The 27,558-nt window shown below is 36.6% G+C and overlaps 1 protein-coding gene across 4 annotated transcripts; it reads left to right on the plus strand.

The window, feature by feature from the left end:
- Nucleotides 1–1,441: 1,441 nt before the first annotated feature.
- LOC142637193 (cyclic phosphodiesterase-like) lies at nt 1,442–27,558 on the plus strand. 4 transcript variants are annotated; one of them, XM_075811482.1, is made up of 3 exons: nt 1,442–1,963; nt 2,273–2,327; nt 3,085–3,431. In XM_075811482.1, exons 1-3 carry the CDS (start codon nt 1,667–1,669, stop codon nt 3,288–3,290), a joined length of 558 nt encoding a protein of 185 aa, XP_075667597.1. In that variant the 5' UTR covers nt 1,442–1,666; the 3' UTR covers nt 3,291–3,431. The 4 variants fall into 4 exon arrangements, with proteins under 4 accessions (XP_075667597.1, XP_075667598.1, XP_075667596.1 ...); XM_075811483.1 differs by lacking the exons at nt 2,273–2,327; nt 3,085–3,431 and adding exons at nt 26,382–26,436; nt 27,199–27,558 and having other exon boundaries at nt 1,576–1,963; XM_075811481.1 differs by lacking the exons at nt 1,442–1,963; nt 2,273–2,327; nt 3,085–3,431 and adding exons at nt 25,710–26,284; nt 26,382–26,436; nt 27,139–27,558.

The raw sequence follows: 27,558 nt of genomic DNA on the forward strand, positions 1-27,558 counted from the left end.
ACCCACACTAGGGCAGAGGAGGTCCATCCCCCCCCCCCCCCCAAACACCCAAAAAAAAGCTAATATATGCAATATAAGCTTTTTTTAAAAAAGAAAAAGAAAACTGGTATACAAAAAATTAAGATTTGTCCTTAAATATAAATATATATATATATATATATATTTTTTGGTCTCTCCTCCTCTAAAATATTTAGATATTGACCTACAAGAAAAGAAATATATAAATAAAATTCATGTCTCTTTAACTACAAAAACAAAATAAATAAATAAATAAATATGGGCTAAACAAAAATCGTGCACAAAATAAGCTTCTTATTTTGTATGTTATACTTTGTTGATGTGTTTTATAATATGAAATGTTTAAGAAATAATTATTTTATATGTAGTATTTTGTTGAATATGAAATAGATATTAGTTTTTATTTTCATAATTATTTTTTGGTTTTAAGCTTTGGCCCCTCCCAGGTACGAATCCTGGTTCAGTCCCTGGTCCCACATAGGAAAGAAAATAGATAATATATGAGTTTATATGCTCATGAGTTAGACATTGGGTTGGACTTTTGACATATGTGGACTAGGCCTATTTGTCCAAATAATAATTTTTTTTTTAATTTGTTGAGTCAGTTAGTCTGTGCACAGCAGTTATTACTGAAACAGAATACCTGTTCAGTAACGTATAATTTTTACATAGTCCCACATTCATAAAAACTACTTTTCAGAGAAAACTCTCTTAGGAAGAATATTTTTGTGCATTTTCATTCTGTGTCAAAGAGAGAGCAAGAGACATTAAGTAGTTTGCAGAGCACGACCTTGTGTGCTTCGTTTTTGTGTTGTAGATCATTTTATCCTAGGAGACGTCCGTTGGTCTCAAAGCACCACAGTGATTGTGTGAGGGGCGAAATCTGCTTTAAGGAGATTGTATCAAACACAAGATTTGATCTGAATTGTTCATCCTTCACGCATTTAGTTAGTGAGTTTTTAATTAATTGCAGATTTCTCTTTTTATATATATATATATATATATATATATATATATATATATATATATATATATATATTCAGTATTTGTTTGTTACTGTTGCCTTGTACATATATTTGTGTTATTTCTTATTCTTAGATATGTGTATGGTTCTTTTTGCTTTATTACAAAAATAAATTGTTGAAATAGAACCAACAACCTTAAAGCAGATTTTCAAAATATATTTTAATTTATTTTTGTGACTTAACGATATAAGAAATTTGTATTTGTTGTAATATACTAAATCGGTAACAAGAGATACATTGAACAATTTTATGTTTATCATGTACTTGGATATTTTGATAACGTCGATTACGTGCTTGACTGAAATTAGTACGGTTAGTCGATATTTTATTCTTCCTTTTATAATATTTTATTAGAGCTTTTTGTTTTATATGAATCTTGGTTGACTGGTTTTGATTTGTATCTTTGTTGAGATTTTGCCTACAGTATTCGATTTGGAAGAATAGGTAGTTTATAATATATTATATTAGATACGTGTATTCCTCCTTTTGTTTTATCGCAAAAATAAAATAAATTGCTGATATAAACCCAACACAAATCACTCTCTTCCTTATTTGCATCAAAACCCACTTCCTCTTCTTCTTCTTCTTCTTCTACTACTACTTCGACCTTAATATTCGATCTCATGGCAACCTCCCAACAAGTAGAGCCAGAGAAGCACATGTACTCGGTTTGGGCTGTCCCACCTGATGACGTGGCGGCCAGGCTGAGGAAGCTGACGGATAGCCTTGGGTCCGAGTTCGGTGGGCCCAAATTCGAGCCCCACATAACTGTTGTTGGGGCCGTCAGTTTGACACTGGAAGATGCGGTTGAGAAGTTCAGATCAGCCTGTGAAGGCCGCAAGGTCTACACTGCCACCGTTGATCGCGTGGCTACGAGCACTTATCAGTGTGTTTTCCTTCTCATCCATCCTACCACTGAGGTCACTTTTTGTTTTTTAATTGCTATTTCTTTATAGTCAATGTGTTCTCGGGTATTGATTCTCTCGCACTCATAATTATGTATCACGTATTTCAATAAATAAATATATATATATATATATATATATATATATATATATATATATATGTATATATATATGTATCTAAATGTGGATATCGGGTACGTGAAATTATGGATATTATAGAAGCAGATTTTGGTTTCAATTTTAATAAGTTTTTGTCCTTTTCTTTTGTTGGTTTTAATTGGGCACTGATTCTAAGATGGGATTATATTTTGTGTTTTGTTTCAGGTAGTGGAGACTAGTGCACACTGCTGTGGTCATTTTGGATACAAGAACTCGACTTGTAAGTTTTTGTGTTTTTTTTTACTTTGTATGATTTTCAGGTTACTATTGGCTATTTATCAAAATTGAAATAATATTATTTACTACCTATCTATATGATTGTTATGTATGTTCTTCCTTTGGTGGGACATGTTTATGTAAAATGAAATTAGGACTCTAATGGAGTGCATAAATTTCGGATGAAATTTAGTTTGGGACTTGGAAGTTGGAAGTTTCGATCGTATGGTAAACTGGAAACTTGAAAATTTTGTTAGGAAATCGTACAACTCTTATCTCTTATGATTCAGGAAATGTACATATGTCAACAGGGGACTAGTCCCATTTTCTGGTTACAGATTGATATCTAGAATATACATATAAGGAGTGTGATTTAGGAGGAACATAAATGCTATTACTCATAATTATTATTAAATCTTACAATGTCCTTGTTAATTAGTAACTTGATGTGGCACACAGATAATCATGCATTCCTAGTGCACCTAATCACAAGTTTGTCACCTCTGTTTTACTGAATAGTTGGTCGTTTTGGACCTATTGGTGCTTGTTTGTCTTGAAGAAACTACCCTTCTCATTCTTTTTTAAGCCTGGGCTTTTGCACTTATGAGACACGCATTTGCTTCTTCTGAGATTTTCATTATATAGAAAGAGAAAGTGTGGAATTTTATGTTATTTTCTTTTATGGGGACATTAGGAAATGGATTTTTGGGTTGTGAGGCCAGAGGCTCCCTGTATTCATGAATGCCCTGTATAATGCGCAGCTTACATGCCACATTTGAGCCTCCTTTATGCGGATCTGACAGAGGATGAGAAGAAAAAAGCTCAAGAAAGAGCCAGTATCCTTGATGAAAGCATTAACAGTTTGAGCTTCCAAGTTAATCGCCTTGCATTATACAAAACAGACACTGAGGACAAAACTCTCGAATCCTGGGAGAAAATTTCTGAATGCTTCCTTAGCCCAAATTAGCTTCTTCTTCGGCATGTTTATAGTTTGTAATAAGTATCATGGTGTACTTTGAGCTTTTACTATGTAACAAGAATTATTATACTGTTCTTCTGACTCTTCTTACTTTTGGTTTATAATAAGAATTACATGTTCTGGTGTTCTTCTGCCCTTGCCAATGTTGTCTCAGTTGTATTGCAATTTCTCAATTTTGTTCCTACTACAACCCCCCCCCCCCCCCACCTCCCTTTTTCCCTCCTCACCTTCCACATGAAATTTTAGGAGCAGTTTTGAGGTTTTGAACAACTTTCCATAGTTCTGGTAGGTGTAAACTCCTCTCTAACTAGGTTGGTGGTTTTAGTGGGATGGATTGCTAGCCACTCGACATTTATTGGGTCAATCTAGTGTGAGGCAAATTAGCTCATCCTCTGCATCAATGAAGCTGACAAGGATGAAGATGATAGTTGAACCTATTGAGTTAAAACATTGATGCAATTTCTCTAGATTCCATTCTTTCTTGGTATGGTCCATAAGCGATTCCCCTTTTGAGCTTGGAGTAGGAAGAAGTAGAATAGGATGATGCCCCATAGTCCTCTTCTTTTCCATGCTAAAATGTTCACTTTCTAACCACCGCCAAGTCTCCAACAACATTTTCTTGAGTATCTTGGTGTACTTTATAAAATAGATGATGCCCCATAATCATTCTTTGGGAAATGGATGAAATAAGTGACACAATAAATTTCACAATTGTTGAGGTAATTAACATATTGTGATTGGTGTATAATAAAAGTGATTTCAGTTGGTAATCTTGTGTGAACTGATGTTATACCCTAATCATATCCTATAGAATTACCACATGTTCTGGAGTTCTGGCATTGAAGTAGATGTATGCCCTTTGGGGAGTGAGCAGATCTTAAGTTTATGCTCTAAATGAAGATATACTAGAGGGTTGGTTAATGGGCATTCCTTGTTACATGACTGGCTTAACATACTTGATGAACTGACATTAGGCTTTTTGCTTTGTTAATAAAGGTAGAGACAATTTTAGACTCGTTGTTTGGCAGCATAATTAACCAAACATAGTCATCACTTTCTTCTAATTATCCTGGAAACCCAGTTTTCCAAAGCTCTGGGATTCATCGTGCGTGCTCATGTAAAATTTGAGCACCAAAGTAGATAATGGGACTAAACAAAAGCTTTAGCTGATGGTCCACTTTGATTTGTCAAGCTATGATTGACTCCAGCCCAATTGGGATGAAGCTCATCAATACTGAATATAATGACCCAGTCAGAAGGCCTAACCCACTGACAAAATTTTGGCCCAAAATCCAAATTAAACCCAGTCTACCACACTATTTAGCCCATCAAGCCAGTCCAGATTTATTCAAACTCAAGCAGCTAAAAACACAGCCCAAAATCTAGAACTAGCTCAATCAGTCAAAATCTACTCAAGCTCTCTGTGGCAGATAGGTCCAATTTTGGGCCCATATCCCCTACTGTTGAGACTTGAGATTTATTCGATCAAAAGGCATAAATCCCGCACATTGAGTAAATTAAATTTTGATATATATTTTATGGGTCCGGTTAATATATGCCTTAAAAGTATACATTAATCATCTATTTTAGGAATATTTTTTTTACGAAGAATTGAAAAAGATGTTAAAAAAGTTAATTACTTTTTCATTTTTCCATAAAAATTTTTGTAAAATAGTTTACTAATATATGGGCACATGTTAGTAAAACTCATATTTTATATTTTTAATATATTAATTCTTTTTATGAAAATATTAAGTTTATATTTTAGAAGAAGTTCATGAAACTTCTATCTACCTTGAAATTAGAGAACCCTATTAAGAGGCTTGTTTTCATGCATTAGAGGTAAATAAAATAAGAAAATTATCAATTTCCCAAAAAAAAAAAAAATATACATGCTAATGGTATTTAGAGGTAAGTATAAGAATATTATTATTTTTGTCTTTTCATTAATGGTTGACAATGAGATTTGTGGTTTATATTTTTTGGGTTTGGCTTACTAATGTATGAAAATTTAAGGGTTATTTATAAAATTATGTATTATAAACAAAATAGAATTTATGCTATATTAAAATAAGATAAATTTGAACCTGATATTTCAACTCAATCACATATTAAAGTAGAATGCTATGTTGTTTAAAATCTCAAAAATCATTTATAAGGATAATACAATATTTAGTATACAATATATTTTTTTTAATTCAAAATAGTATTTGATAAACATTGTAACACTCCGTATTTTTTTTTATACCAATATTATTATACTTAAATTATAAAAGAGGCCTACAATTAAATGGATTAAATTGATCTGGGCCTAAGATATTAAAAGTGAGATATATACTTTGGAATATGAAGTCCAAGTGAGGTGACATAAGTATATATATATATATATGTGGGCCTTGTTAAGCTTTAAAAAAATAATTAAATAAATAAAACCCTAGCTTTCTTCCTCTTTGGTCACACATGTATTTCTTTTTGCTTCAGCCGACTATTGAACTCTGCTTTCTTCACTGTAGCGTTGAGTTGGTGTCTACAGGTATGATTTTCTAATGCTCTAGATTTAAGAAGGTGGAATAGTCATAGATAGAAATTGTTATGAACTTAGACTATCTCTATACTAATAGAAAAGAGTGCAGCCTCCATTGTTGACCGAATCAACCATCACCTTTTTGTTATTGGCTAAAACAAGTCCAACGGCATCATGAGAATTATAGGCTACTAGATTGATAGTTAAGGCTTCTACATGGCTTCCTATATTTGATTGAATAGATATTTATGTATAATAATTTTTTACTATGAAGATTTAAAGCTTTTAAAAGGGAGTTTTGGCTTCTCTAGCAGACCATGATGATTATTGTAGTAGGAATTGTATATATATAGCCGTATGGTCACCATAGACTTTGAAATTAAACAAATAGAGTAATAAGATTGGACTTTGTGACTATGTTAAAGGGATGAGGGTGCTCGTGTTAATATGTATTCACACATAGCCTCCATTGTTGACCAAATCAACTATCACCCTTTTATTGTTTTCTAAAACTTGTCCAGCAACTTTAATGGGGGAATAGGCAACTAGATGAATGAATTAAGGCTTGTACGTGGGAGCCATGTTAGATTGAATATATATAATGTTAGAGTCAATAGATATCTCACTTGATGTATATATATAATATTAGAGTCAATACCCAGCAGCATCAAGTGGGAATGCTAAGCAACTAGATGGATAAATTAAGGCTACACATGGCTTCCAATATTAAATTGGATAGTTAAGTGAATAAATAGAGGATTTTGGATATAACAATTTGTCTAGGATAAAACCGTTTAAGCGTGAAAATAGATTTTTAAGTGGAAAATTGTGTATTGATGAACCTATTTTTGGTGTTGCTAGGTTTTAATTCTACAGATTTGTTGTGATTCAAGGGAGGTTGTGATGATGCGAAGAAAATCAGTAGGCTGGATGTTTCGGACTTGAAAGGACCACTTGCTCTCTCGATGGCCTGAAAAAGAAAGAAAAACGATCAAAGGTGACCGGGGTCGCCGGCCAAGAACCCTCCGATGGCAAACTTAGTTTTCTCTCTATATTTTTGGAGTTCCTACTTTTTGGGAGAAGTAAAAAACATACCTTTTTCTGGTCTAAATGGGTGTTTATATAGTGTCCTAGGAACAGTTATTGGGATTGTAACCTCCCCTGGATTTGAGGAGGTACAAGGGTTCAGGGATAACTTCCACAACCATTTAGGAGTTATATTTTCTCATACAACGGTCACTGGAAGTTATGCGTATGTTGTGAAGTGGTGAAATGTAGTCAGTAATTCCCAAGTGTAAAGGTCTCGTCCAGGGGTCCTCTTGTGGACGAATCCCTTCAGGACGGGGATGATAACTTTCCTAGGACGAGTGTTGCGGGTGTGTTTTCGCCTATGGACGATCATGGGCGTTAGCCTCGTCTTGGTGCTTTCTTCTGGACGGTTGCTGGTGTGGATGACCATGGACGGTCTGGACTAATTTAATTTTTCTTCATTCCTCATCAGTTGCCCCTTCATCCAGGGGTCATGCAGTACATCGCCAGACTTCAGGACGAGTTTTTCAAGAACATTTATTATTATTATTTTCTATTTTATTTGTTTTTCAGACAGCGTACCACGTGACATGCTTTCATAGGTGGTTGGTCACGTCGACTTACCTCCTCGAGGCAAATGCCATGTGTCGCTTTCTCATTGGTCTCGTCGTTGTGAATACCAAGACTCCTCTACCTATAAATAGTGGTTTCCTTCTCGTGCCCCTCTCATTTTTTCAAATTTTCTGTTTTGACATTCTCGTCCATCGCCTCGTCTAGGAGTGTTCTCAGCGTCTTTAGTATCTTTCTTCTAGAGCCAGGTATTCCCCTTACTCTCACTCTCAGGCTTTCCTTTTTAAGCTTTAGGACGTCTGAAATGGCTACCTGTTCGTCTAGCGGCAGTGTAGACAAGGCCATAGACGAGTACCATGATTTTTCTAATTATAGCACTTCTAGTAACGATAGTAGTAGTAGTAGTGGCCACACAACAGAGGAGTATACCTCTAGTGTTCCTGGAATTCCCGTCGAAACCTTACAGGAAATATTAGGACGAGGGCAGCCTCTGAAGCTGATACCTCGACGAGTGTCCCGCCGTCCTCCCTTTTGGACAAAGAAGAAACTGTGTATAGTTGTGCTATAGAAATCCCTTCTAAGACGGACGAGAAGAGGTTAGATGCTCTTAGGAGTTAGTTCCAAATCCCAGACGATCTGAATCCTAGGTTAGCCGTCCGAGGGGGATGGTGTTGCCAACCCTGTTTTGGAATAGGTATTTACGAAGCTTATTTGCTAGAGGAGCTTAGATTTCCTTTGAACGCCTTCGCTAGAGAATTACTCACTAGGCTGGGCTTGGGAGTTTGCCAGTTTAACCCCAACACGTGGAGACATATTGTCTCTATACAAGTCTTATGGAGGGAGGTATTTGATGGGAACCGTCCTATCACCGTGGACGAGTTTCTGTACTGTTATAAACCCTCCAAGATAAGTCAATCTCTAGGTTTTTATCAATTCACAGCTAGGGGCAATAACTGTAGGTTGACTAAGTCTTTGCCTTCGTCTGACAGAAACTAGAAGACAGAATTTTTCTTTGTCTCTAGTTTCTGGGCGGGGCATCCTATCGAGGTTGGTAGAGATGTATTTGCCCCTTATACTGGAGAATTAGGGAACCTTCGTCAAGAAGGTATGTTATGTTTTTCCTTCATTCTTTTTTATTTGTTTTGGTATATTTTATCTTTAGACAGTTGTCTAACCTTAATTTTCCTCTCTCCTTTTTTCAGCTGTTAGACGTCCTTTTTTAAGTAAGTTTCATCGTGACCGCATCCACAGAGCTCGTCTACACCCCAAGAGGAATTTTCACTCGTTGGTGACTCTTTGACGCTTGCATAGGTGGGGACTTGGCCCTGATCCATCTGTTGAAGCTCTTGCGCACGAGCAAACTGTCCGTAGACGTGAGTGCCTTTCTTACTTGAAATTTTGAATTTTTTTTTTATATGTGTACATGTGTTTTTCAGGAATGGCAACCATGAAAGAAAATAAGGGGAAGGAAGTGATTGATGAAACGGCCAGAGTTGAAGTTCAACCCCAGCCTCATCCTGCTGCTGGAGACAAGAGGAAAAGCTTGTCCAAAAATTTGGACCTGGGAAGCTTACCCAATCGTCGGGGGAAGAAGACCAAGCATGGGTCGTCCAGGCCCGAAACTGCTAAGTCTGACCCTCCTTCCTCCTTGCCGTCCATCACAGTCGTTGATGTTGACTCGTCTACACTTGTTGGTGTCGCTCTGTCCAAGACCCACGCTCCTGCTTCGTCCTAGCCTCCTCAAAGGATTTCTACGAACTTATTGGAGAATGAGGATTTGGCTTGGGAATGATTCCAAGAGGCTGTAACAGGTGAGGACGTGGCTGCGTGCTACGACATGTCTTTGAGGGAGTTTGAGCACTCCGGTGTCCACGACCTTTTTAAGGTGAGCATCTTTTTCTCGTCTTGCTTTAGCCATGTTATCTATTGTTATTTTTATTTCTTGAACCTTCTTGTCTTTTATGTAGGCAATGTCAAAGTTCATAGATGCGTCCAGGCAGGCCACAGAAATGAACAAGATAAGGATCCTTCTAGAGAAAAGAATAAAAGAGATTAAAAACGACTGCAGGACTTGGGTCGAGGTGGCGAATAAGGCCAAGGACGAGGTTAAGGGGTTGAGTGCTTTGGTGGGGGAGCTGAAATCCGATGCAGCCAAGAAGGACAACCGTCTTAACTTTCTTTAAAAGAGGAATGACGAGTTGAGTCTCCTCCTCAAGAAGGCTAAAGACGACACAGTGGAGGAGTTCAAAGCGTCCAAGGAGTTTACTGACCTGCTGGACACGAACTATGCAGCAGGGTTTGAAGATTTTAGAATGGATGCTATAGATAACTTTCCTGGAGTTGACTTTAGCACCATGAAACTTAACCTTGGCACTGCTACAAGTTCTCTCCTCTAAACAGGCTCAGACAATGTTAACATTGAGGACGATGCCACCACCAAACCATCTTAGGACGACCCCAACGTTGATGCCCCCCCTTCTTGAAGACAATTTTTAAATTAGTGTTATTGTTATTCTGCTTTTCTTTTGGTCCGTTGTTTTTGGACCCTTTTTAAAATGTATTCGAGTACAATTACCTAGTCCAGAGTGTTCTGGACGAGTTTATTAACAATTGCCTTTTAAGGCTTATTTTATAAGGGTTTTTGGACGGTGGTCGTCTACCTTCTTTAGACTAAAGAATATTTTTCTTTTATTTATTGTATGGACGAGTTTATCCATTATTTTCACCATTTATGTCATTGGCTTTTAAACAGTGTTCTAAGTGTTGAATGATCGTCCATGCGATTTTCTTATGGACGACCCACCTAGGCATGGATGTCTTTATTAGCCAGTCAAATCTTTATAAGTGTAACTCGTCTTAGGATGATAATGATGACTTTGCAGTATTTTACCTCGTCCTTTGGGCAATTATCACTCGTCTACTTGCAAGAGGCTTATAATGTTTTACTCGTCCTAAGACATTGAGGCGTCTTGGCTAGATGCTCGTCTTTGGAACTTTATGCCTTAACGTATGCATTTTTCTTGCCTATCTTTCTTAAACAAGTATGCCTTGGCTTTTTCTTTTTGCTTTATCCTTATTTCAAGGAAAGCTTGGACGAGTATGCCTTAGCTTTTTCTTTTTACTTTATCCTTATTTCAAGGAAAGCTTGGACGATACATCCCTGTGTCCAGAGATTTTCATTCGTCTTAGGCTTTTTCCCCCCTTATGGGTATCATTATGGAAACTAGATTAAGTATATCAGAAATCCAAACCATATTATTGCATGAACATTATCCACAAATATGGCACGCTTTAAAAGCTGATGCCTTATTGAAACACTTAAGAAAATACATAACCTTGTCTTTTACAAACTGGTCTGTAGACAGTGTAAAAATTTAAGAACTAGTGCACTTTTTATTCTTAGTACACACTATAGTAGTAATAATAACACAACAGTAGGTATAAGTAAACACAGATTGTGGCTGTAGTTGCCCATAGTATCAACCTTGCCCCCGGATTATTTCGTCCAAGTTCATCACTGATAGTACCTCTTCAGGTGTTCCACATTCCAGGGGTGCTCTAACTTTCGTCCGTCTAGGGCCTCCAAGCAGTATGACCCCTGCCTCTTGCAGTTGATTACCTTGTAGGGTCCTTCCCAATTGGGTCCCAATTTTCCATGAGCCGAATTCCTAGTTGCTAAGGAGACTCTTTTGAGAACAAGGTCCCCAACACTGAATTGTCTGGGTTTCACCATGGCATCATGCTGCCTAGCCATAAGATTCTTGTATCTTGCTATCCTTTGCTCCACATCCATTCTTACCTCATCAATAAGATCGAGGTCAAGATGAAGTTGTTCCCCATCCTATCTCTCCTGATACTTCATCACTTGATGATTAGCCATATGAACTTCTGTTGGTATGACGGCTTCACTTCCATAGGCTAGCTTAAAAGGGGTCTCTCTTGTCGGAATTCGTATAGTCGTCCTGTAGGCCCAAAGAACACCTGGTAGCTCGTCTGGCCATATCCCTTTTGCCCCCTTGAGCCTAGTCTTGATGATTTTCAGCAGGGATCGGTTCGCTACTTCTACTTGTCCATTCGCCTGTGGATGGGAGGGTGAGGAATAGTGATTCTTGATTCCAAAATGTTTGCAAAAGTCCCTAAAGGGTGCGTTGTCAAATTGACGTCCGTTATCCGATACTAGTACCCTGGGTACTCCGAACCTACATAGAATATTCTTCCATACAAAATTTTTAACATTTTCTTGAGTGATTGTTGCAAGAGGTTCGGCCTCTACCCACTTGGTAAAGTAATCAATCTCTACTACCAAAAACTTCATTTGTCTGGTTCCCATGGGGAAGGGACCTAGGATATCCAATCCCCACTGTGCAAAGGGCCATGGGGCCATCATTGGGGTCTGGTACTCTTACGGCTGTCTAGGGACATTGCTATAGCGTTGACACTGGTCACAGACCTTGACATAGGCCTTGGCATCTGCCTACATTGTAGGCCAATAGTAGCCTGCACAGACGACCTTATGGACTAGTGATCTCGCTCCTAAATGATTTCCACATGCTCCTTCATGAACTTCCCTCAAAACATAGTTTGACTCGTCAGGAGCTAAGCACCTTAAGTAAGGTTGGGAAAAACCTCGCTTGTACAGCATTTCGTTTATGAGGACGTATTTGGCTGCCCTGACTCTCAACTTCCTAGCTTTGTCTTTGTCTTCTGGAAGCCTTCCATCTTTAAGATAAATTACTATTGGACTTATCCAATTTTCTCCCCCTCCTATCTACTGTATGTCCGGAAAGTCTATGTTTGGCATACATTGGACGTTGTCGTACTCGTCCGTAACTCCTCATGTCGAAGCTGCTTTTGTCAAGGCATCTGCTTCCATATTTTCCTCCCTAGGGAGTTGAACAAAACTTACTGCTGAAAACTTTCGCGCGAGTCGTTTCACTTTGCTAAGGTATTTCTTCATCTGATCTTCCTTAGTATCACATGTTCCATTTACTTGGTTGATGACTAGCTGAGAATCTCCTCTGACTATTATTGACTTCGCCCCTAAGGACTTAGCCAATTCCAATCCTTTGAGTAGAGCTTCGTACTTAGCCTCGTTGTTGGTGGTTTGATACTGTAGACGGGCCGCGTACTTCAGCTTGTCACTCTCTGGGGACTTTCGTATGACTCCAATCCCTCCTGCATATAGTGTGGACAATCCGTCTACATTAATGACCCACCTTTCAACTCCTTCGTCTTTGTCCAGCTCATCCTGGCTGGGGGTGAACTCTGCGATGAAATCTGCTAATGCCTGCGCCTTTATCGCACTCCTTGGAAGGTATCTGATGTCAAACTCACTAAGTTCAATAGCCCACTGTATTAATCGTCCAGCAGCTTCCAACTTATTCATTGCCTTTTTTATAGGGTGATCTGTTAGGATGTTGATAATATGAGCTTGGAAATAATGCCTCAGCTTCCTAAAAGCCGTAATCAAGGCAAAGGCTAGCTTCTCCATCATTGAGTATCATCCTTCTGCTCCTCTCATTGCACGGCTTATGTAATAAACCGGTTTCTGGATTCTCCCCTCTTCTCTGACCAACGCCGAGCTTACTACGTGTGGGGACACCGCCAAGTACAAATACAGCTCTTCTCCAGGTACAGACGGACTCAGCAACGGCTCTGTCATGAGATATGTCTTCAAGTCTTGGAAGGCCTTTTGACACTCGTTTGTCCACTCAAATGCCTTCTTGAGGACTTTAAAGAATGGCAAACACTTGTTAGTAGCTTTTGACACAAACTTGTTAAGGGCGGCAACTCGTCCGGTAAGAGACTAGACTTCCTTGATATTTTTCGGTGGTTCCATATTCAGTATCGCTTGGATTTTGTTCAGATTTGCTTCAATTCCTCTGTGCGAAACCATGAACCCCAAAAACTTCCCCGACGAAACTCTGAAAGCACACTTGCTTGGATTTAATTTCATGTTATACCGCCGCAGTGTATCAAAAGTCTCTTGAAGGTCGTCTAAATGATTGTCCTCGTCCTGACTTTTCACTAGCATGTCATCTACATAAACCTCCACATTTTGCCCGATTTGAGGACGGAACATGTGGTTAACCAGTCTTTGGTAGGTCACCCCTGCGTTTTTCAAACCAAAGGGCATCACCTTGTAGCAATATAACCCTTGACTTGTAATGAATGAGGTCTTCTCTTGATCCACTTCATCCATCTTTATCTGGTTGTAGCCTGAGAAGGTGTCCATAAAGCTCAGCACCCTATGACCTGCCGTCGAGTCCACCAGGTGGTCAATGCGTGGCAATGGGTAATTATCCTTGGGGCAAGCTTTGTTTAAGTCATTAAAGTCCATGTACATTCGCCACTTGCCGTTAGTTTTCTTCACCATGACCACGTTCGTCAACCAATCTGGATAATAAACTTCTCGAATGAACTTCGCGGTAACCAACTTCTGGACTTCTTCCTTGATGACATTGTCTCGCTCAGAAGCGAAAACCCTTTTCTTCTGACGCACTGGTTTTGAATAGGGACATACGTTCAGGCTGTGAGTAATAACACTTAGATCAATGCCAAGCATGTCTTCATGACTCCATGCAAAGACATCGAGGCTTTTTTTCAAAAACTGGACCAAAGCATGCTTTGCCTCTTCTTCCATGCTCGCCCCAATTCTAGTGAACTTCTCAGGTTGGTTCTCATCCAAAGGGACGTCCTCTAACACCTCAGTGGGTTCCGCTGCGATCCTTCTCCCGTCTATACTCATTGCCTGTATATGATCGTCCATCGTCAGCATGGCTAAGTAGCACTCTCTGGCGGCCAATTGATCTCCTTGTACTTGGGCCACTCCGTGCTCGGTTGGGAATTTGATGGACAAGTGGTAGGTAGAGGTTACCGCCTTCCAACTATTCAGAGTTAGTCTTCCAATAATTGCATTATATGACGATGCACAATCAACAAGAAAATTTACCTCCTTGGTTATCTGTTGTGGATATGTTCCAACGACCACCGGTAATGTGATGGTGCCCACTGGTTGCATCTTTATTCCTTCGAATCCTACCAATGGCGAATTCACTGGTCGAAGCTGATCTCGTCCTAGCCTCATTTGCTGGAAGGCGGGGTAATACAGAATGTCCGTAAAACTGCCATTGTCTATCAACACCCTCCTAGTCATGTAGTCAGCAATGAGTAGGGTGATGACTATCACGTCATCGTGTGGGTGGTGAAGTCGTCCTGCTTCCTCGTCTGTGAACGTAACGGCCTGCTCGTCTACCTCACTCGTCTTAGGAGGTCGTCCAGACAGCTGGATGTTCTGCACCACCTTCAGGTATGTCTTCCTCGACTTGGATGACTGCGCTATCGAGTTTCCTCTTATAATTACTATTATCTCTCCTAGTGGAGGTCGTGATGACTCTTCCACCTTAGCTTTCAGTTTCTCATCTCTCTGGTCTCGTCCAAGGAAGTTCCTTAGCTTTCCTTGTCTAATGAGATTCTCTATCTGCTACTTCAAATTAAAGCACTCGTCCATGTCATGCCTGTGATCTCTATGAAAGCGGTAGTACTTGCTCCTATTGTGCTTGTTAGGATCTCCTTTCATCTAATCCGGCCACTTCAAGGACGGATCATCCTTGATCTGCATAAGAACCTGCTCTAGTGGCATAGTCAGAGGTATGTATTGCTGATTCCTCGCTGAGGAACTTGCCTTCTTACCATCCTTGTCTTTTCTCTCGTCTACCCGAGTCTTCTTTAGACGAGGTCCCTGATCTGAGTAACGCTGGTGGCCTGCTTCCGAGTGCTCTGCTCTCTTTCTCTTCTTGGCTATGATAGCGTCCTCAGCATTCATGAAATTTTGGGCCGAATGGACGAGTTCGGCCATAGTCTGTGGTTCTTGCTCGTAGAGCTTATGGATGAACAAGTCAGAATTGAACCCATTATGGAAGGCGGCCAACAATAACTTGTCATCCATTTCATCTACTGTCAAGGCTTCCCTATTAAACCAGGTGATGAAGGACCACAAACTCTCATTTTCCCCTTGTTCCATAGTCAGCAAACTAGAAGAGGAACGCTTGTGGTGTTGCCCTCCAATGAAGTTATTGACAAACAACTTACTCAAGTCTTCAAATGATCCCACTGAGTTTGGGGATATTTTACTAAACCACACCCGCGCTGGTCCCTTAAGTGTGGTAGGGAAAACTCTGCACATAATCTCGTCCGGGACCCCTTGAAGGTGCATGGTCGTCTTGAAAGTAGCGATGTGATCACACCGGTCACGATTTCCATCATACGAATCCAAGGAAGGCATTTTGAATTTCGGAGGTAGAAGATGACTATTGATGGAAGCTGTGAAAGGGGAGTCCGTTTGGTGCACCAAATCATCCACTGGGTTTGCCCGCCTCATATTCTCCCTCATCTCATCCATGGCTTTTCTCATCTGGTCCATCTCTCTTTCCAAGTGTGGCACTCTTCTTAAAGCAGTACCCCTTGTCTGATTTTCGGACTCAACATTTTCTCCTCCACCTTCCTGACTCTAGGCTCGTCCTTCCGTGTGCCCATCTTGGCGCTGCCTCCTAAGGTTGATCTCCTTATTCAACTCCTAATTCTAATGGGTCAGTTCTGCCATAGCGGCAGTCATGGATTGTATATGTTGAATAGAAGGCGGTTGCATGACAAGCGCTGACCTGTGATCGCGAAGGGGATTACTAGAAGCATCCCTACTCTCCTGGTGGCCTGGGCTGGTAGCCCTTGATCTTGTTCGAACCATTTAGCTTTTTGTCTGGGAAAGGCTAATCGTTGACAACAAAAACAGATAGTCGAACGAAAAGAACAGTGAATAGAGTTTCCCATAGACGGCGCCAACTGATGATGTGAAGAAAATCAGTAAGCTGGATGCTTCGGACTTGAAAGGACCACTTGCTCTCTCGATGACCTGAAAAAGAAAGAAAAATGATCAAAGGTGACCGGGGTCGCCGGCCAAGAACCCTCCGATGGCAAACTTAGTTTTCTCTCTATATTTTTGGAGTTCCAACTTTTTGGGAGAAGTAAAAAACATACCTTTTTCTGGTCTAAATGGGTGTTTATATAGTGTCCTAGGAACAGTTATTGGGATTGTAACCTCCCCCGGATTTGAGGAGGTGCGAGGGTTCAGGGATAACTTCCACAACCGTTTAGGAGTTATATTTTCTCATACAACGGTCACTGGAAGTTATGCGTATGTTGTGGAGTGGTGAAATGTAGTCAGTAATTCCCAAGTGTAAAGGCCTCGTCCAGGGGTCCTTTTGTGGAAGAATCCCTTCTAAACGGGGATGATAGCTTTCCTAAGACGAGTGCTGCGGGTGTGTTTTCGCCTATGGACGACCATAGGCGTTAGCCTCGTCTTAGTGCTTTCTTCTGGACGGCTGCTGGTGTGGATGACCATGGACGGTCTGGACTAATTTAATTTTTCTTCATTCCTCATCAGGTTGATTTCCTTTATTTTTGCAACTAAGAGGTAAGTGGTGTTTGCTAATTTTGGGGGTTTTCCCAAAACAGTGTTTGATTATTAAACTATTATATATCAAATAAATATGTGATATTATATATAAATTGATACTTTATAAATGCTTGATGTGCACGTTGAATATTCATTTTACGAAAAACATGTGGGACAACCTAAATTTATTTAAACTTGTATGTGTGAATATATATTGATATTTTGAGAATTATGAATGGATTATTTATGTGAGCATCTTGAATATGTTTTGAAAATCTATGGCAAGTCGTGATTAAAAAGCTCAGTATTATGTTAGTCCTTAGTAAGGGACAATCATACTGCAGCTAGTCCTTAGCAAGGGATGGTCCCAGAAAAGGGGACAATCCATATTTGGTAGCTCCTTAGCAAGGGAGTATACTATTGAGGATCCAAAAAGGAAGCTCCTTAGCAAGGGAGTGAACCTTTAGGTTCCAAAGGAACCATCCTTAAGAAAGAGAATGAAAAGGAGGTTCTAATCCCAGAAAAGGGGATGACACGTCCTTGTCAACGGGGCGTAAACGTTGACCACAAGTAAAGCCTAGGAAATTGTGTTTGTGATGGTATCGATATATATATACACTATGATGGCTCACTATATAAAGATTATTATTTCTTTTATATGAAATATTTGATGATAAAATATTGATGAGGTATGAGTAATGAATTGTTTGTAAGAATTATTTTTTTAAAGGTTGTTCCCACACCCCAATGTTAGTGAATTCCACTTATTGAGTTATCTCACCCCCCCCCCCCCTTTATTTCCCCTTACAGATACATTAGATGGATTATTGGAGTAGAGATTCCTACAAGTCAGCAGTTACAAATTATTTTGTGGGACTGAAGATTTTATTTTTACTTTTATGATATTAAACATTGTACTGAAGAATTTTTTTGGGGATGTTTTAATTTTTGGTGGATTAGAGCTCTGGCATTTGTAATGAAATTTTTAGGTTGCTGGATTCTTTTATTTAATATTTTTATGGATTTTTCAAATTAAATAGAATTTTATTGCTTATGATTTTTGGGGCGTTACAAACATAGTTATAATTTAATACAAAATATTATTTGATAATACTTTTTTTTTAACGAGGGAGGGGATTAAATCCTAAATATCATAGAAATACCAAAAAGTGACAACCAATTGAACTACAAGGCTCTTGGCTTAATGTCCACCTTTTTAAATGGTCCAAAATATTCACTCATTAATCATGATAAATTTAAAATCTTCAAATAATAGGGTTAAATTATGAAAATAATAATCACACATTACTCATAATAAATTTTTAAATTCTTCAAATAATAGGGTCATATAAGGAAAATAATAAATTTCATGAAAATAACTTAATGTATTTATACTATTATTAAGGGATACCATTTTTGGTGTCCACTTTTTAAATGGTTCAAAATGCCCTTACATATTAATCAAAATTAATTTTAAAAAAAAATAATTTTAGGGTTGCATATGGTAAAACCTAAAATGTAAGCCGCTTTTAAACTTTAAAACAGATAATCCATATTACCCACTTTTTGCACTAGAATATCACTTACAACAATAGATATTTTTCTAATTAAAAATAAGGTTAAAATGCAAAACTCACCCTTCATATTTGACAAGAATTCATTTTAATCCTCTAATTTTTCTTTCGTTCTTGATAGTCCTCTTCTTAAAAGTTTATTTGATTAAGGCCTCTCCATCTACTTCTATTAAATGTTGCAGTTAATTATCCAATTTTTTAATTTATTTTCTTAAAAATTTTTAAATTAAAAAATCCAATTATGATTGAAAAATATTTTCCAGAATTTAGTTTTTAAACAAATTTTGATGGAAGTTAACGGAAAAGCCTTAGTTGAATAAACTAGAAATTTAGTGGATTGAAATGAACGAAAGCAAAGTTGGAGAGCTGAAAATAATTCTAATATAACTTAGAATGCAAGTTTTACGTTTTAGCCTAAAAACAATTATATGTATTGTGGGGAGTAAAAAGATCCTGATGGGAATATAGGCCGTTGGGCCATGCTAAGGAAAGCCGACATGCTCTTGGGTTTAGGACTTGTCAGTACTGCGGGTCGGCCCATACGCCGAGGATCCGAGGATCCAGCCGAGGGTGAATTTCCCTTCGGATGGACACCGGAGAACCTGGGACTTCATGGTAAAGGTTAGGGAATGACACGGTCAAGACTATTGGTTAAAGGGGGTGAACCCTTGAATGTTCTAGAAGCACTGATGTTAGAGAAATACCAAGGATAAAGGCTGCCACCTCCACATTAAAGACCCTGCACCTACCACCCTGGCCGCATTAATGGGGAAGTGACACCTGAACAGTGGAAGGGAAACTTCTGGTTACTATTCAAAGGCACTGAGAAAAGAAATATCTAGGCTAAAGGGGAGCTGGGGCAACACGTGTACAAAGTATCAAAAGGAGGAGTATTTAAGGGGCAATCTAGAACAAGAAATGGGAATCTCTTTTTTGTAATCGAAAAAGAAAAAGAAAATAAAGAGAAAGAGATAATATAAGAACAGCCCTCGGCTTACGTCCGAGCAGGTTGATTTATAATATTCCTTGTTGTTTCTAAATGTTACCAATCTTTGATTTGTCATAGAATCCTTAAACACTTCTAACCTGGGTTTTAAGCCCACACTCTACAAATTCATATTGTTTAAGGCTCATTGGGCCTGAGCCCATAACTGTTCTTGGGGCCAGGTGCAATTGTGCACTTACATGTATTATAAATTTTTTAAATGTTGCTTATGTTGTGATGGGGAATATGTGGATCATCTGCTAGATCATTATAAGTTTTCTCATGCCTGATGGTATGAAGCTTTTGAAGTGTTTGGGATTCAATGGGTAATGCTGAAGTTAGTTAACTCTCTTCTCTTTGCTTGGAGAAATTGATTTGGAAAGCACTAATCAACCATATGGAATATGGTCTCGGCATGTTTAATGTGGATCGTTTGGCAAGAACGTAATACTCACATTTTTTAAGACAAGGAGAGACCCGTAGACCTCTTAAAGTCTCTTCTCTTAGGTAATTTGCTTCTGTTGGCTCATATTTGGTGTTGTATGAGTTGTATTTCATTATCTAATTTTTATACTTTCTCTTTCTTTTTGCTCTTGATTTAGTTTTATTTACTTATTTTACAGACTACTCACTATCGTGAACATGATGCTCAGTTGTTTTAATAGAAGTTTTATTATCTCTATATGTGTGTGTGTGTTACACACACTAAGTATAAAGTAATATATGCTACTATTTTAAGGGGTTAAGTTACTATATAGATATAGTTAGTATTGTAATTAGCTACTTAAGGGAAGGGTATTTTAGTAACTTTTGACACACATGAATCAATAGGCACAACACACAAGACACTGGGCCTAATCCTTAAGAGGACGCTAGTTCTTCTTACCATGCATGTGAGACCTATGACAAGCCACTGACTAATTCAAGCGAGAAACTTCCCTAGCCAGCCAAATAAACCAAAATTCCTAGCTCCTTTTGCTTTCATTTCTCGTATAAAACTAGAAAGAGCTAGAAAGCTCAAGCTCTCTCCCTCTCTACACATACGGGTCCAGCAAAAAAAGGGAAAGTTTCTTCACTTTCTTCTCAAGTGTTTGCTTAAAGCTTCTTGCTACAGTAAGTCTAGCTTCCAATCCTTCAAGGCCCCTAAGCTTGAGTAAGAAAATCTAGCTTCTGAACCTTTCAATCCATAAATTCTCCATTGTTGTTTCTAGTAATTGGATTAGGGGTTTGTGAAATAAGAAAATTGTGAACTTGTTAAGTCTAGGGTTCTTATTTTAAGAAAGCTTTGAAACTGATATTGGTGATTTGTTGAAAACAGATTAGGGTTCTTATTATTTGATTATTGCATGTGAATAAGAAATTAATAAAACGTTAAGGTTAGTACAAACTGATGTTACTATTGGGATTTTTGTTGTTTCCCATTTTGTTATAAATGGTTAAATGACTATATATAAGTGTTTTCTAACGTGTTTAATGAGAGAATAAAAATCCCCATATGATAATAAGACCATTTGTAATCATTTTATGATTTTGGGGGTAAAGTTGTTAAAACTGTCTCTGTGATAGATTCTGTGTTTACGACATGAAAAATTTTGAATTAAATCCTATTCTGTAAATTTGGATGCTAGGGATAGTTTATATGAAAGCTAAGACACTGGTTGTTATGGAACTGATCTCACAGCAATTGGATCAATATAAAAATAATAGTGTAATTTCTAATTTGACTGATATTCTATTAGGGTAGATTTGAGTATGATGGATTGTATGATTTTTAATAAATCATGAATTTATTCTAAGGCTTTAAAACTAAAAGGGAAATTACTAGACATCTAAATGAGTAACTCTGTAAATTGGCAAGAAAATTGGATGTAATTTGATAGTTCATTTAAAATTAGTAAGTGAAGTATATGCTAGTAGAATAGGCAGTAAAGAGTAGAACATGTTATGTTATATATAATGGAATCATGCTATATGTTCAGAATTCAATAGTAAATAGTATACCTTACGGTTTATCAGAATTATGTTCACAAGTACAGTATTTATAAGTTCCAAAAGCTCATGAAATCCTTTTAGCATGAACTATTTTTAAGCAAAGGTCACACATTTTTATCTGTTTTTTGTATAATATAGTACGAAAAACATGCACATATGGAATGAATGTAAAAAAACTAATTTCTTTTTTGTAATAAGTTTATATTTAAGTACATGTTTATGTTTAAAAAGATTTATGTATTTTATTAAACAAGACAAAATAGTTTTTTTTTTTTGGTAGAATCTGATGACGAAATAAATAAGTGCAAGTTGATACTATTTTAGTTTAATGTAACGCGTAAATGTTTAAATTCATTGGAGCATAAGTTTAACATCATTTATTGTAACGTTTGCATTAATTTCTAAAAATTGTAATCAATAATTTCTTTTACTTTAGTTTTTTTTAATAGAGAAATATATTTAGCGAGTGTTATGGATAAATGGCCATAATACATGTGCAGCGTAGCGCATTGTGTTTTAAGAAAGAAGATAGAAAACAAAATTTGCTTTTTTTTTTTTCTTCTTTTTTTGAGAAGAAAATTGCTTTCTTCTTTCAAATGGGTTGAAATGTCTCAATATTTTCTCTTTTTATGTGTATAGCATAGTCTAAAAAATATGCATATATGGAATGAAAATAAAAACTTATTTAAATTCTTCCATGTTTTAATTATAGAAGGTTATGTTTGACATGTTTATATTTAAAAACAATTGTTAAATAAAATAAAAATTAACAAAGACATTTGATACTTTTGTACTTTAATGTGTGCCATAACAATTTAAATTCTTTGAAATATAAGTTGAACATTATTTATTATACTATTGTACTATTTTTAAAAAATAGTAGTTGATGATTTTCTTTTATTTGTGTAGATACTCCATAAAACATAAGAACAAAACTCTTTTGATTACTTATCTAATATTATTACAGTATATATATAATTATAACATCATTTTATATAGTATTCTAACAATAGATTTAAAAAAATTTCTATCTTCACCAACACTTCGAGTTGGTGAATGGGCAAATTTGTATACAAAACTTCAATTGCGATAATTACCAGAATTTATAATTATCATGTGTTTTGAAATGGCCTTTGATACTTTTAGTAGTCAATAGAAGGAACACAGTCAATTTTCTTGCATATTGGCATTGGTCAAGAATACATGCTTTGCAGAAAAATAAATACTGGCATATGTCAACAATATATGCTCTGCAGAAAGTCAATATGGCCTTACAATTGCAGAAAAGCCCTAACCTTAATGCTCTTTGGAAATATTCATTTATCATAATTTTGGAAGTCATAATTAATTTTCCTTCTTTTTGATGTACTTATGTATGTCACAAAAGGGCTTCAAAAAAAAAATTGTGAAAATTATCTTTGGGTGAATTATACACCAACACAGTAGAAGAGATGATGGACCCGATTAAGTATTGATAACAATAAACTATTACACTAATAATGTATATGACATAGAAAATAATCATAAATACGTATTAAGCATATCTAAAAATAAATAAATGTCACAGGCCTTGTAGCTGATTTGGCACCTCCCCATGTACAAAGTGCTTGGGGGTTTTAGGAGGGAAATTGTTCAAGTTGCGGGGTTAGCAGTATGTTGTAATTATCTTTTAAAAAAAAAAATTTAATGCCCAGTTACACCTATAGTAATTGGTATGTTATTAAATTCAATAATTTATGAATTTAAAAAATACACTGTTACCCTAATTATGTGATTTTTTTTTTATTTACATGTATATGCATATAGAAGATGATATGTTTGTACATATGTTATGTTTTGCGTTGTGGGTTTCTACATTTTTAATTATTTATTATTATATTTTTATTTTTATTAATTTTCTAATCATATAAACAAAAACAAAATTAATACCAAAAAATTATAGAGGTATTGGTTGGACTATGTGGATCATTACACTAACTTGTAATTGTATTATTGTTTATTATATTATAAATAATAAATAAAAAATTTCATCCTAAGATCTCTATACAATTTGAAAAAAAAAAATGGTAATTATCAAATGCTATATTTGGCACGTGCCTAAAACTATATATTGTTGTTGAATGATTGACAGCCAGCCCTTCTTAACCTAAGATTGGTAATAAAATCAACTAGAAACAGGTGACCAATCACACCTTAGAAAAATTCAATGATTGGTGGCGACTCTACTTACCTTGGGTAATCCCTTAAAATTTGGCCCAATTTCATGTCATAACACCAAAAGTAGACCTATCTTCCTTCACTGAGAGAGAAAGCACACGAAGCTACGCGCGAACAACACATCACATTATTTGAGAGGGGCCCTCCAATGGGGTCCTGCACGTGCACGAGCTGTCGCCACGGCAGGTGGTCGAATCAAGGCACAGGCGGCCGTGGTTTTCTGCTAGTCCGATCAAGGCCGAGCGTCAACAACCCATATCCAATGACAAGCAATTTCTTAAACCAGTAGGATCACACAAAATGAATGGAATGCAAAATACTATCATAGTTCCTTTTGTTGTATTTCAACATGGAGATTTTCTTATACGCCTCATTCTTTCTATCTCATTCATAAATGATTACTTTTTATTATTATTATTATTATAGATGAGTACAAATTGTCATTATTTATTGTTTTTGTCTCATTCATAGATAATTACTTAGTTTATTTATTTATTTATTATAGATGAGTACAAAATTGTCATTATTTTATTGTAATTTTTATAAATCTTTCTTATTGGGAAATGTCTCCAAGTCCACTCAAAGTTACTCAGTTAGCTTTGATACTATTTGTGACAAACTAAGGAAAAATGCTAACCACATATACGCTATACCTCCAAAAGACTAATTGAGGTTCATGGTTGTTTTTATATCTCAAATCAACCTAGTATTACATGCCCCATCACAACAATTGAAAATTTGACAACAATAATGTTCTTATCAATATATAAAATAAAAAATGATGAAAATCCTAGTGTAAAATATAAATATTTCTACAAATATACTACACAAAACTTATTCATAATTCATGAGCAAATAAAATAAAATAAAATTAAGACACTTAAAATCAATGCCAATTTACAATAAAATTCCATAATAATTTAGAATATTTTTTTTTTAAAAATGTATTTGGATTTGTATTTAAAAATCAAAATGGACAGTGATACTTAAAAACCTATGGCCCGTTTGGTATTATTATTTAAACAACAGCTATTTTTGTTTAAACACGTATTTTCATAACGCTTTTTTATTCGCACGTATTTTTATAACACTTAAAAACGTTACTTGAAATTTCTTATCAAACGCCCCAAATCACTCCAGGACACCTTTTTCTCCCTCTTATTTTTCTTGATCAATTATTATCCAAGCCCAAAATTTTTTTTTTTCCTACGTCTAATTCCTTCCCCAAAGTCCATCAAACTCTTTTATTCTTTCTGTTTAAAGTTTTCTTTTAGGTCCATTTTTCTTGCCAAAGCCCAATTACAACGTTCACTCATTTTCCTGGTCTTGTCCTTTTTTCATTTCTTTTGTAGGCTTGATCCATATATACATAGTTCATTCTCACTCTCTTATAATGGGCTCGTGTCAACGGTCCACAGGTGTCGACCACTTTCCTCTTCATGGATTGCCTAGTTCTTTTTTCTTTTTTTTGAAATGGATTGCCTAGTTCTTTTAAAGCCTAGGGCAACTCAAAAAATAATAATAAATAAAATAAGGGCAACTCAAAATCTCATTATTTACTGACATTCTACATTGAGTTTTAACATTATTATATTTTAAAAAATAATTCTATCAAGAACTAATATATATTTTCAAAATTAAGAAAATAAATGTGAATTCATTACAAGGTAACGTTACATACACAATAACTTTGGTATCATTTTTCCATAACAATTAAATTTGCAAGCTTTTAAAAAACAGGTCATTGCGATTTAATATGAGAGGTGCTACATTTATAATATTTTTATAATATTTTCACAATAAATTATAGGTGGTTAGTTGTTATTGGTTCAAATTTGAACCTAACACTAAAATTACTTTTTTACCCTAATAATAACAACCAGTAACAACCTGTCACTTATAATTTATTGTAAAAATATTATAAAAGTATTATGGATATATCATTTCTCATTTAATATTTGTGGATGATTTTATGAATTAAAAGATGATAGACATTAAGGCTTGAAGGCATATACGACACGGATATACCCATTACCGATTCATGTGCCGCTCCACTTATGATGCCACGTACCTCTCTCAATGTCAAATTCCAACTTTAAAAAATTGCTTCCAAGTTACGTACAAAGCCGAAGCACACAACAACCTCAATATTCAACACAACAGACAATCAAAATCACCCAAAACCCCATCACCATTTTGGGTTTTTTTGTTCCACATCAAATTTCTGTTTCTGTTTCTGAAAAAACCAACAAATCACTCTCTTCCTTATTTGCATCAAAACCCACTTCCTCTTCTTCTTCTTCTTCTTCTAGTACTTCGACCTTAATATTCGATCTCATGGCAACCTCCGAACAAGTAGAGCCAGAGAAGCACGTGTACTCGGTTTGGGCTGTCCCACCTGATGACGTGGCGGCCAGGCTGAGGAAGCTGATGGATAGCCTTGGGTCCGAGTTCGGTGGGCCCAAATTCGAGCCCCACATAACTGTTGTTGGGGCCGTCAGTTTGACACCGGAAGATGCGGTTGAGAAGTTCAGATCAGCCTGTGAAGGCCGCAAGGCCTACACTGCCACCGTTGATCGTGTGGCTACGGGCACTTTCTTCTATCAGTGTGTTTTCCTTCTCATCCATCCTACCATTGAGGTCACTTTTTTTTTAATAAGTTTTTGTCCTTCTCTTTTGTTGGTTTTAATTGGGGCACTGATTCTAAGATGGGATTATATTTTGTGTTTGGTTTCAGGTAGTGGAGACTAGTGCACACTGCTGTGGTCATTTTGGATACAAGAACTCGACTCGTAAGTTTTTGTGTTTTTTTTTTACTTTGTATATTTTTCAGGTTACTATTAGATATTTATCAAATTTGAAATAATAGTAGTTACTATCTATCTATATGATTATTGTGTTATGTATCTGCAACTTGTTCTTCCTTTGGTGGGACATATTTATATAAAATGGAATTAGGACTCTAATCGGAGTGCATAAATTTCGGATGAAATTTAGTTTGGGACTTGGAAGTTGGAAGTTTGGATCGTATGGTAAACTGGAAACATGAAAATTATGTTAGGAAATCATACAACTCTTATCTCTTACGCTTCAGGAAATGTACATAGGTCAACAGGGGACTTAGTCCCATTTTCTGGTTACAGATTGATATCTAGAATATACATATAAGGAGTGTGATTTAGGGGGAACATAAATGCTATTACTCATAATTATCCTTAAATCTTACAATGTCCTTGTTAATTAGTAACTTGCTGTGGCACACAGATAATCATGCATTCCTAGTGCACCTAATCACAAGTTTGTCACCTCTGTTTTACTGAATAGTTGGTCGTTTTGGACCTATTGGTGCTTGTCTGTCTTGAAGAAAACTACCCTTCTCATTCTTTTCTAAGCCTGGGCTTTTGCACTTATGAAACATGCATTTGCTTCCTCTGAGATTTTCATTATATAGAAAGAGAAAGTGTTTATGTAATTTTCTTTTATGGGGACATTAGGAAATGGAATTTTGGGTTGTGAGGCTCCCTGTATTCATGAATGCCCTGTATAATGCGCAGCTTACATGCCACATTTGAGCCTCCTTTATGCGGATCTGACAGAGGATGAGAAGAAAAAAGCTCAAGAAAGAGCTAGTATCCTTGATGAAAGCATTAACAGTTTGAGCTTCCAAGTTAATCGCCTTGCATTATACAAAACAGACACTGAGGACAAAACTCTCGAATCCTGGGAGAAAATTTCTGAATGCTTCCTTGGCCCAAATTAGCTTCTTCGGCATGTTTTTAGTTTGTAATAAGTATCATTGTGTACTTTGAGAGCTTTTACTATGTAACAAGAATTATTCTACTGTTCTTCTAACTCTTCTTACTTTTGGTTTATAGTAAGAATTACAGGTTCTGGTGTTCTTCTGCCCTTGCCAA

This window comes from Castanea sativa, chromosome 5 (genome assembly GCF_040712315.1).
Source record: "Castanea sativa cultivar Marrone di Chiusa Pesio chromosome 5, ASM4071231v1".
Lineage (NCBI taxonomy): Eukaryota > Viridiplantae > Streptophyta > Magnoliopsida > Fagales > Fagaceae > Castanea > Castanea sativa.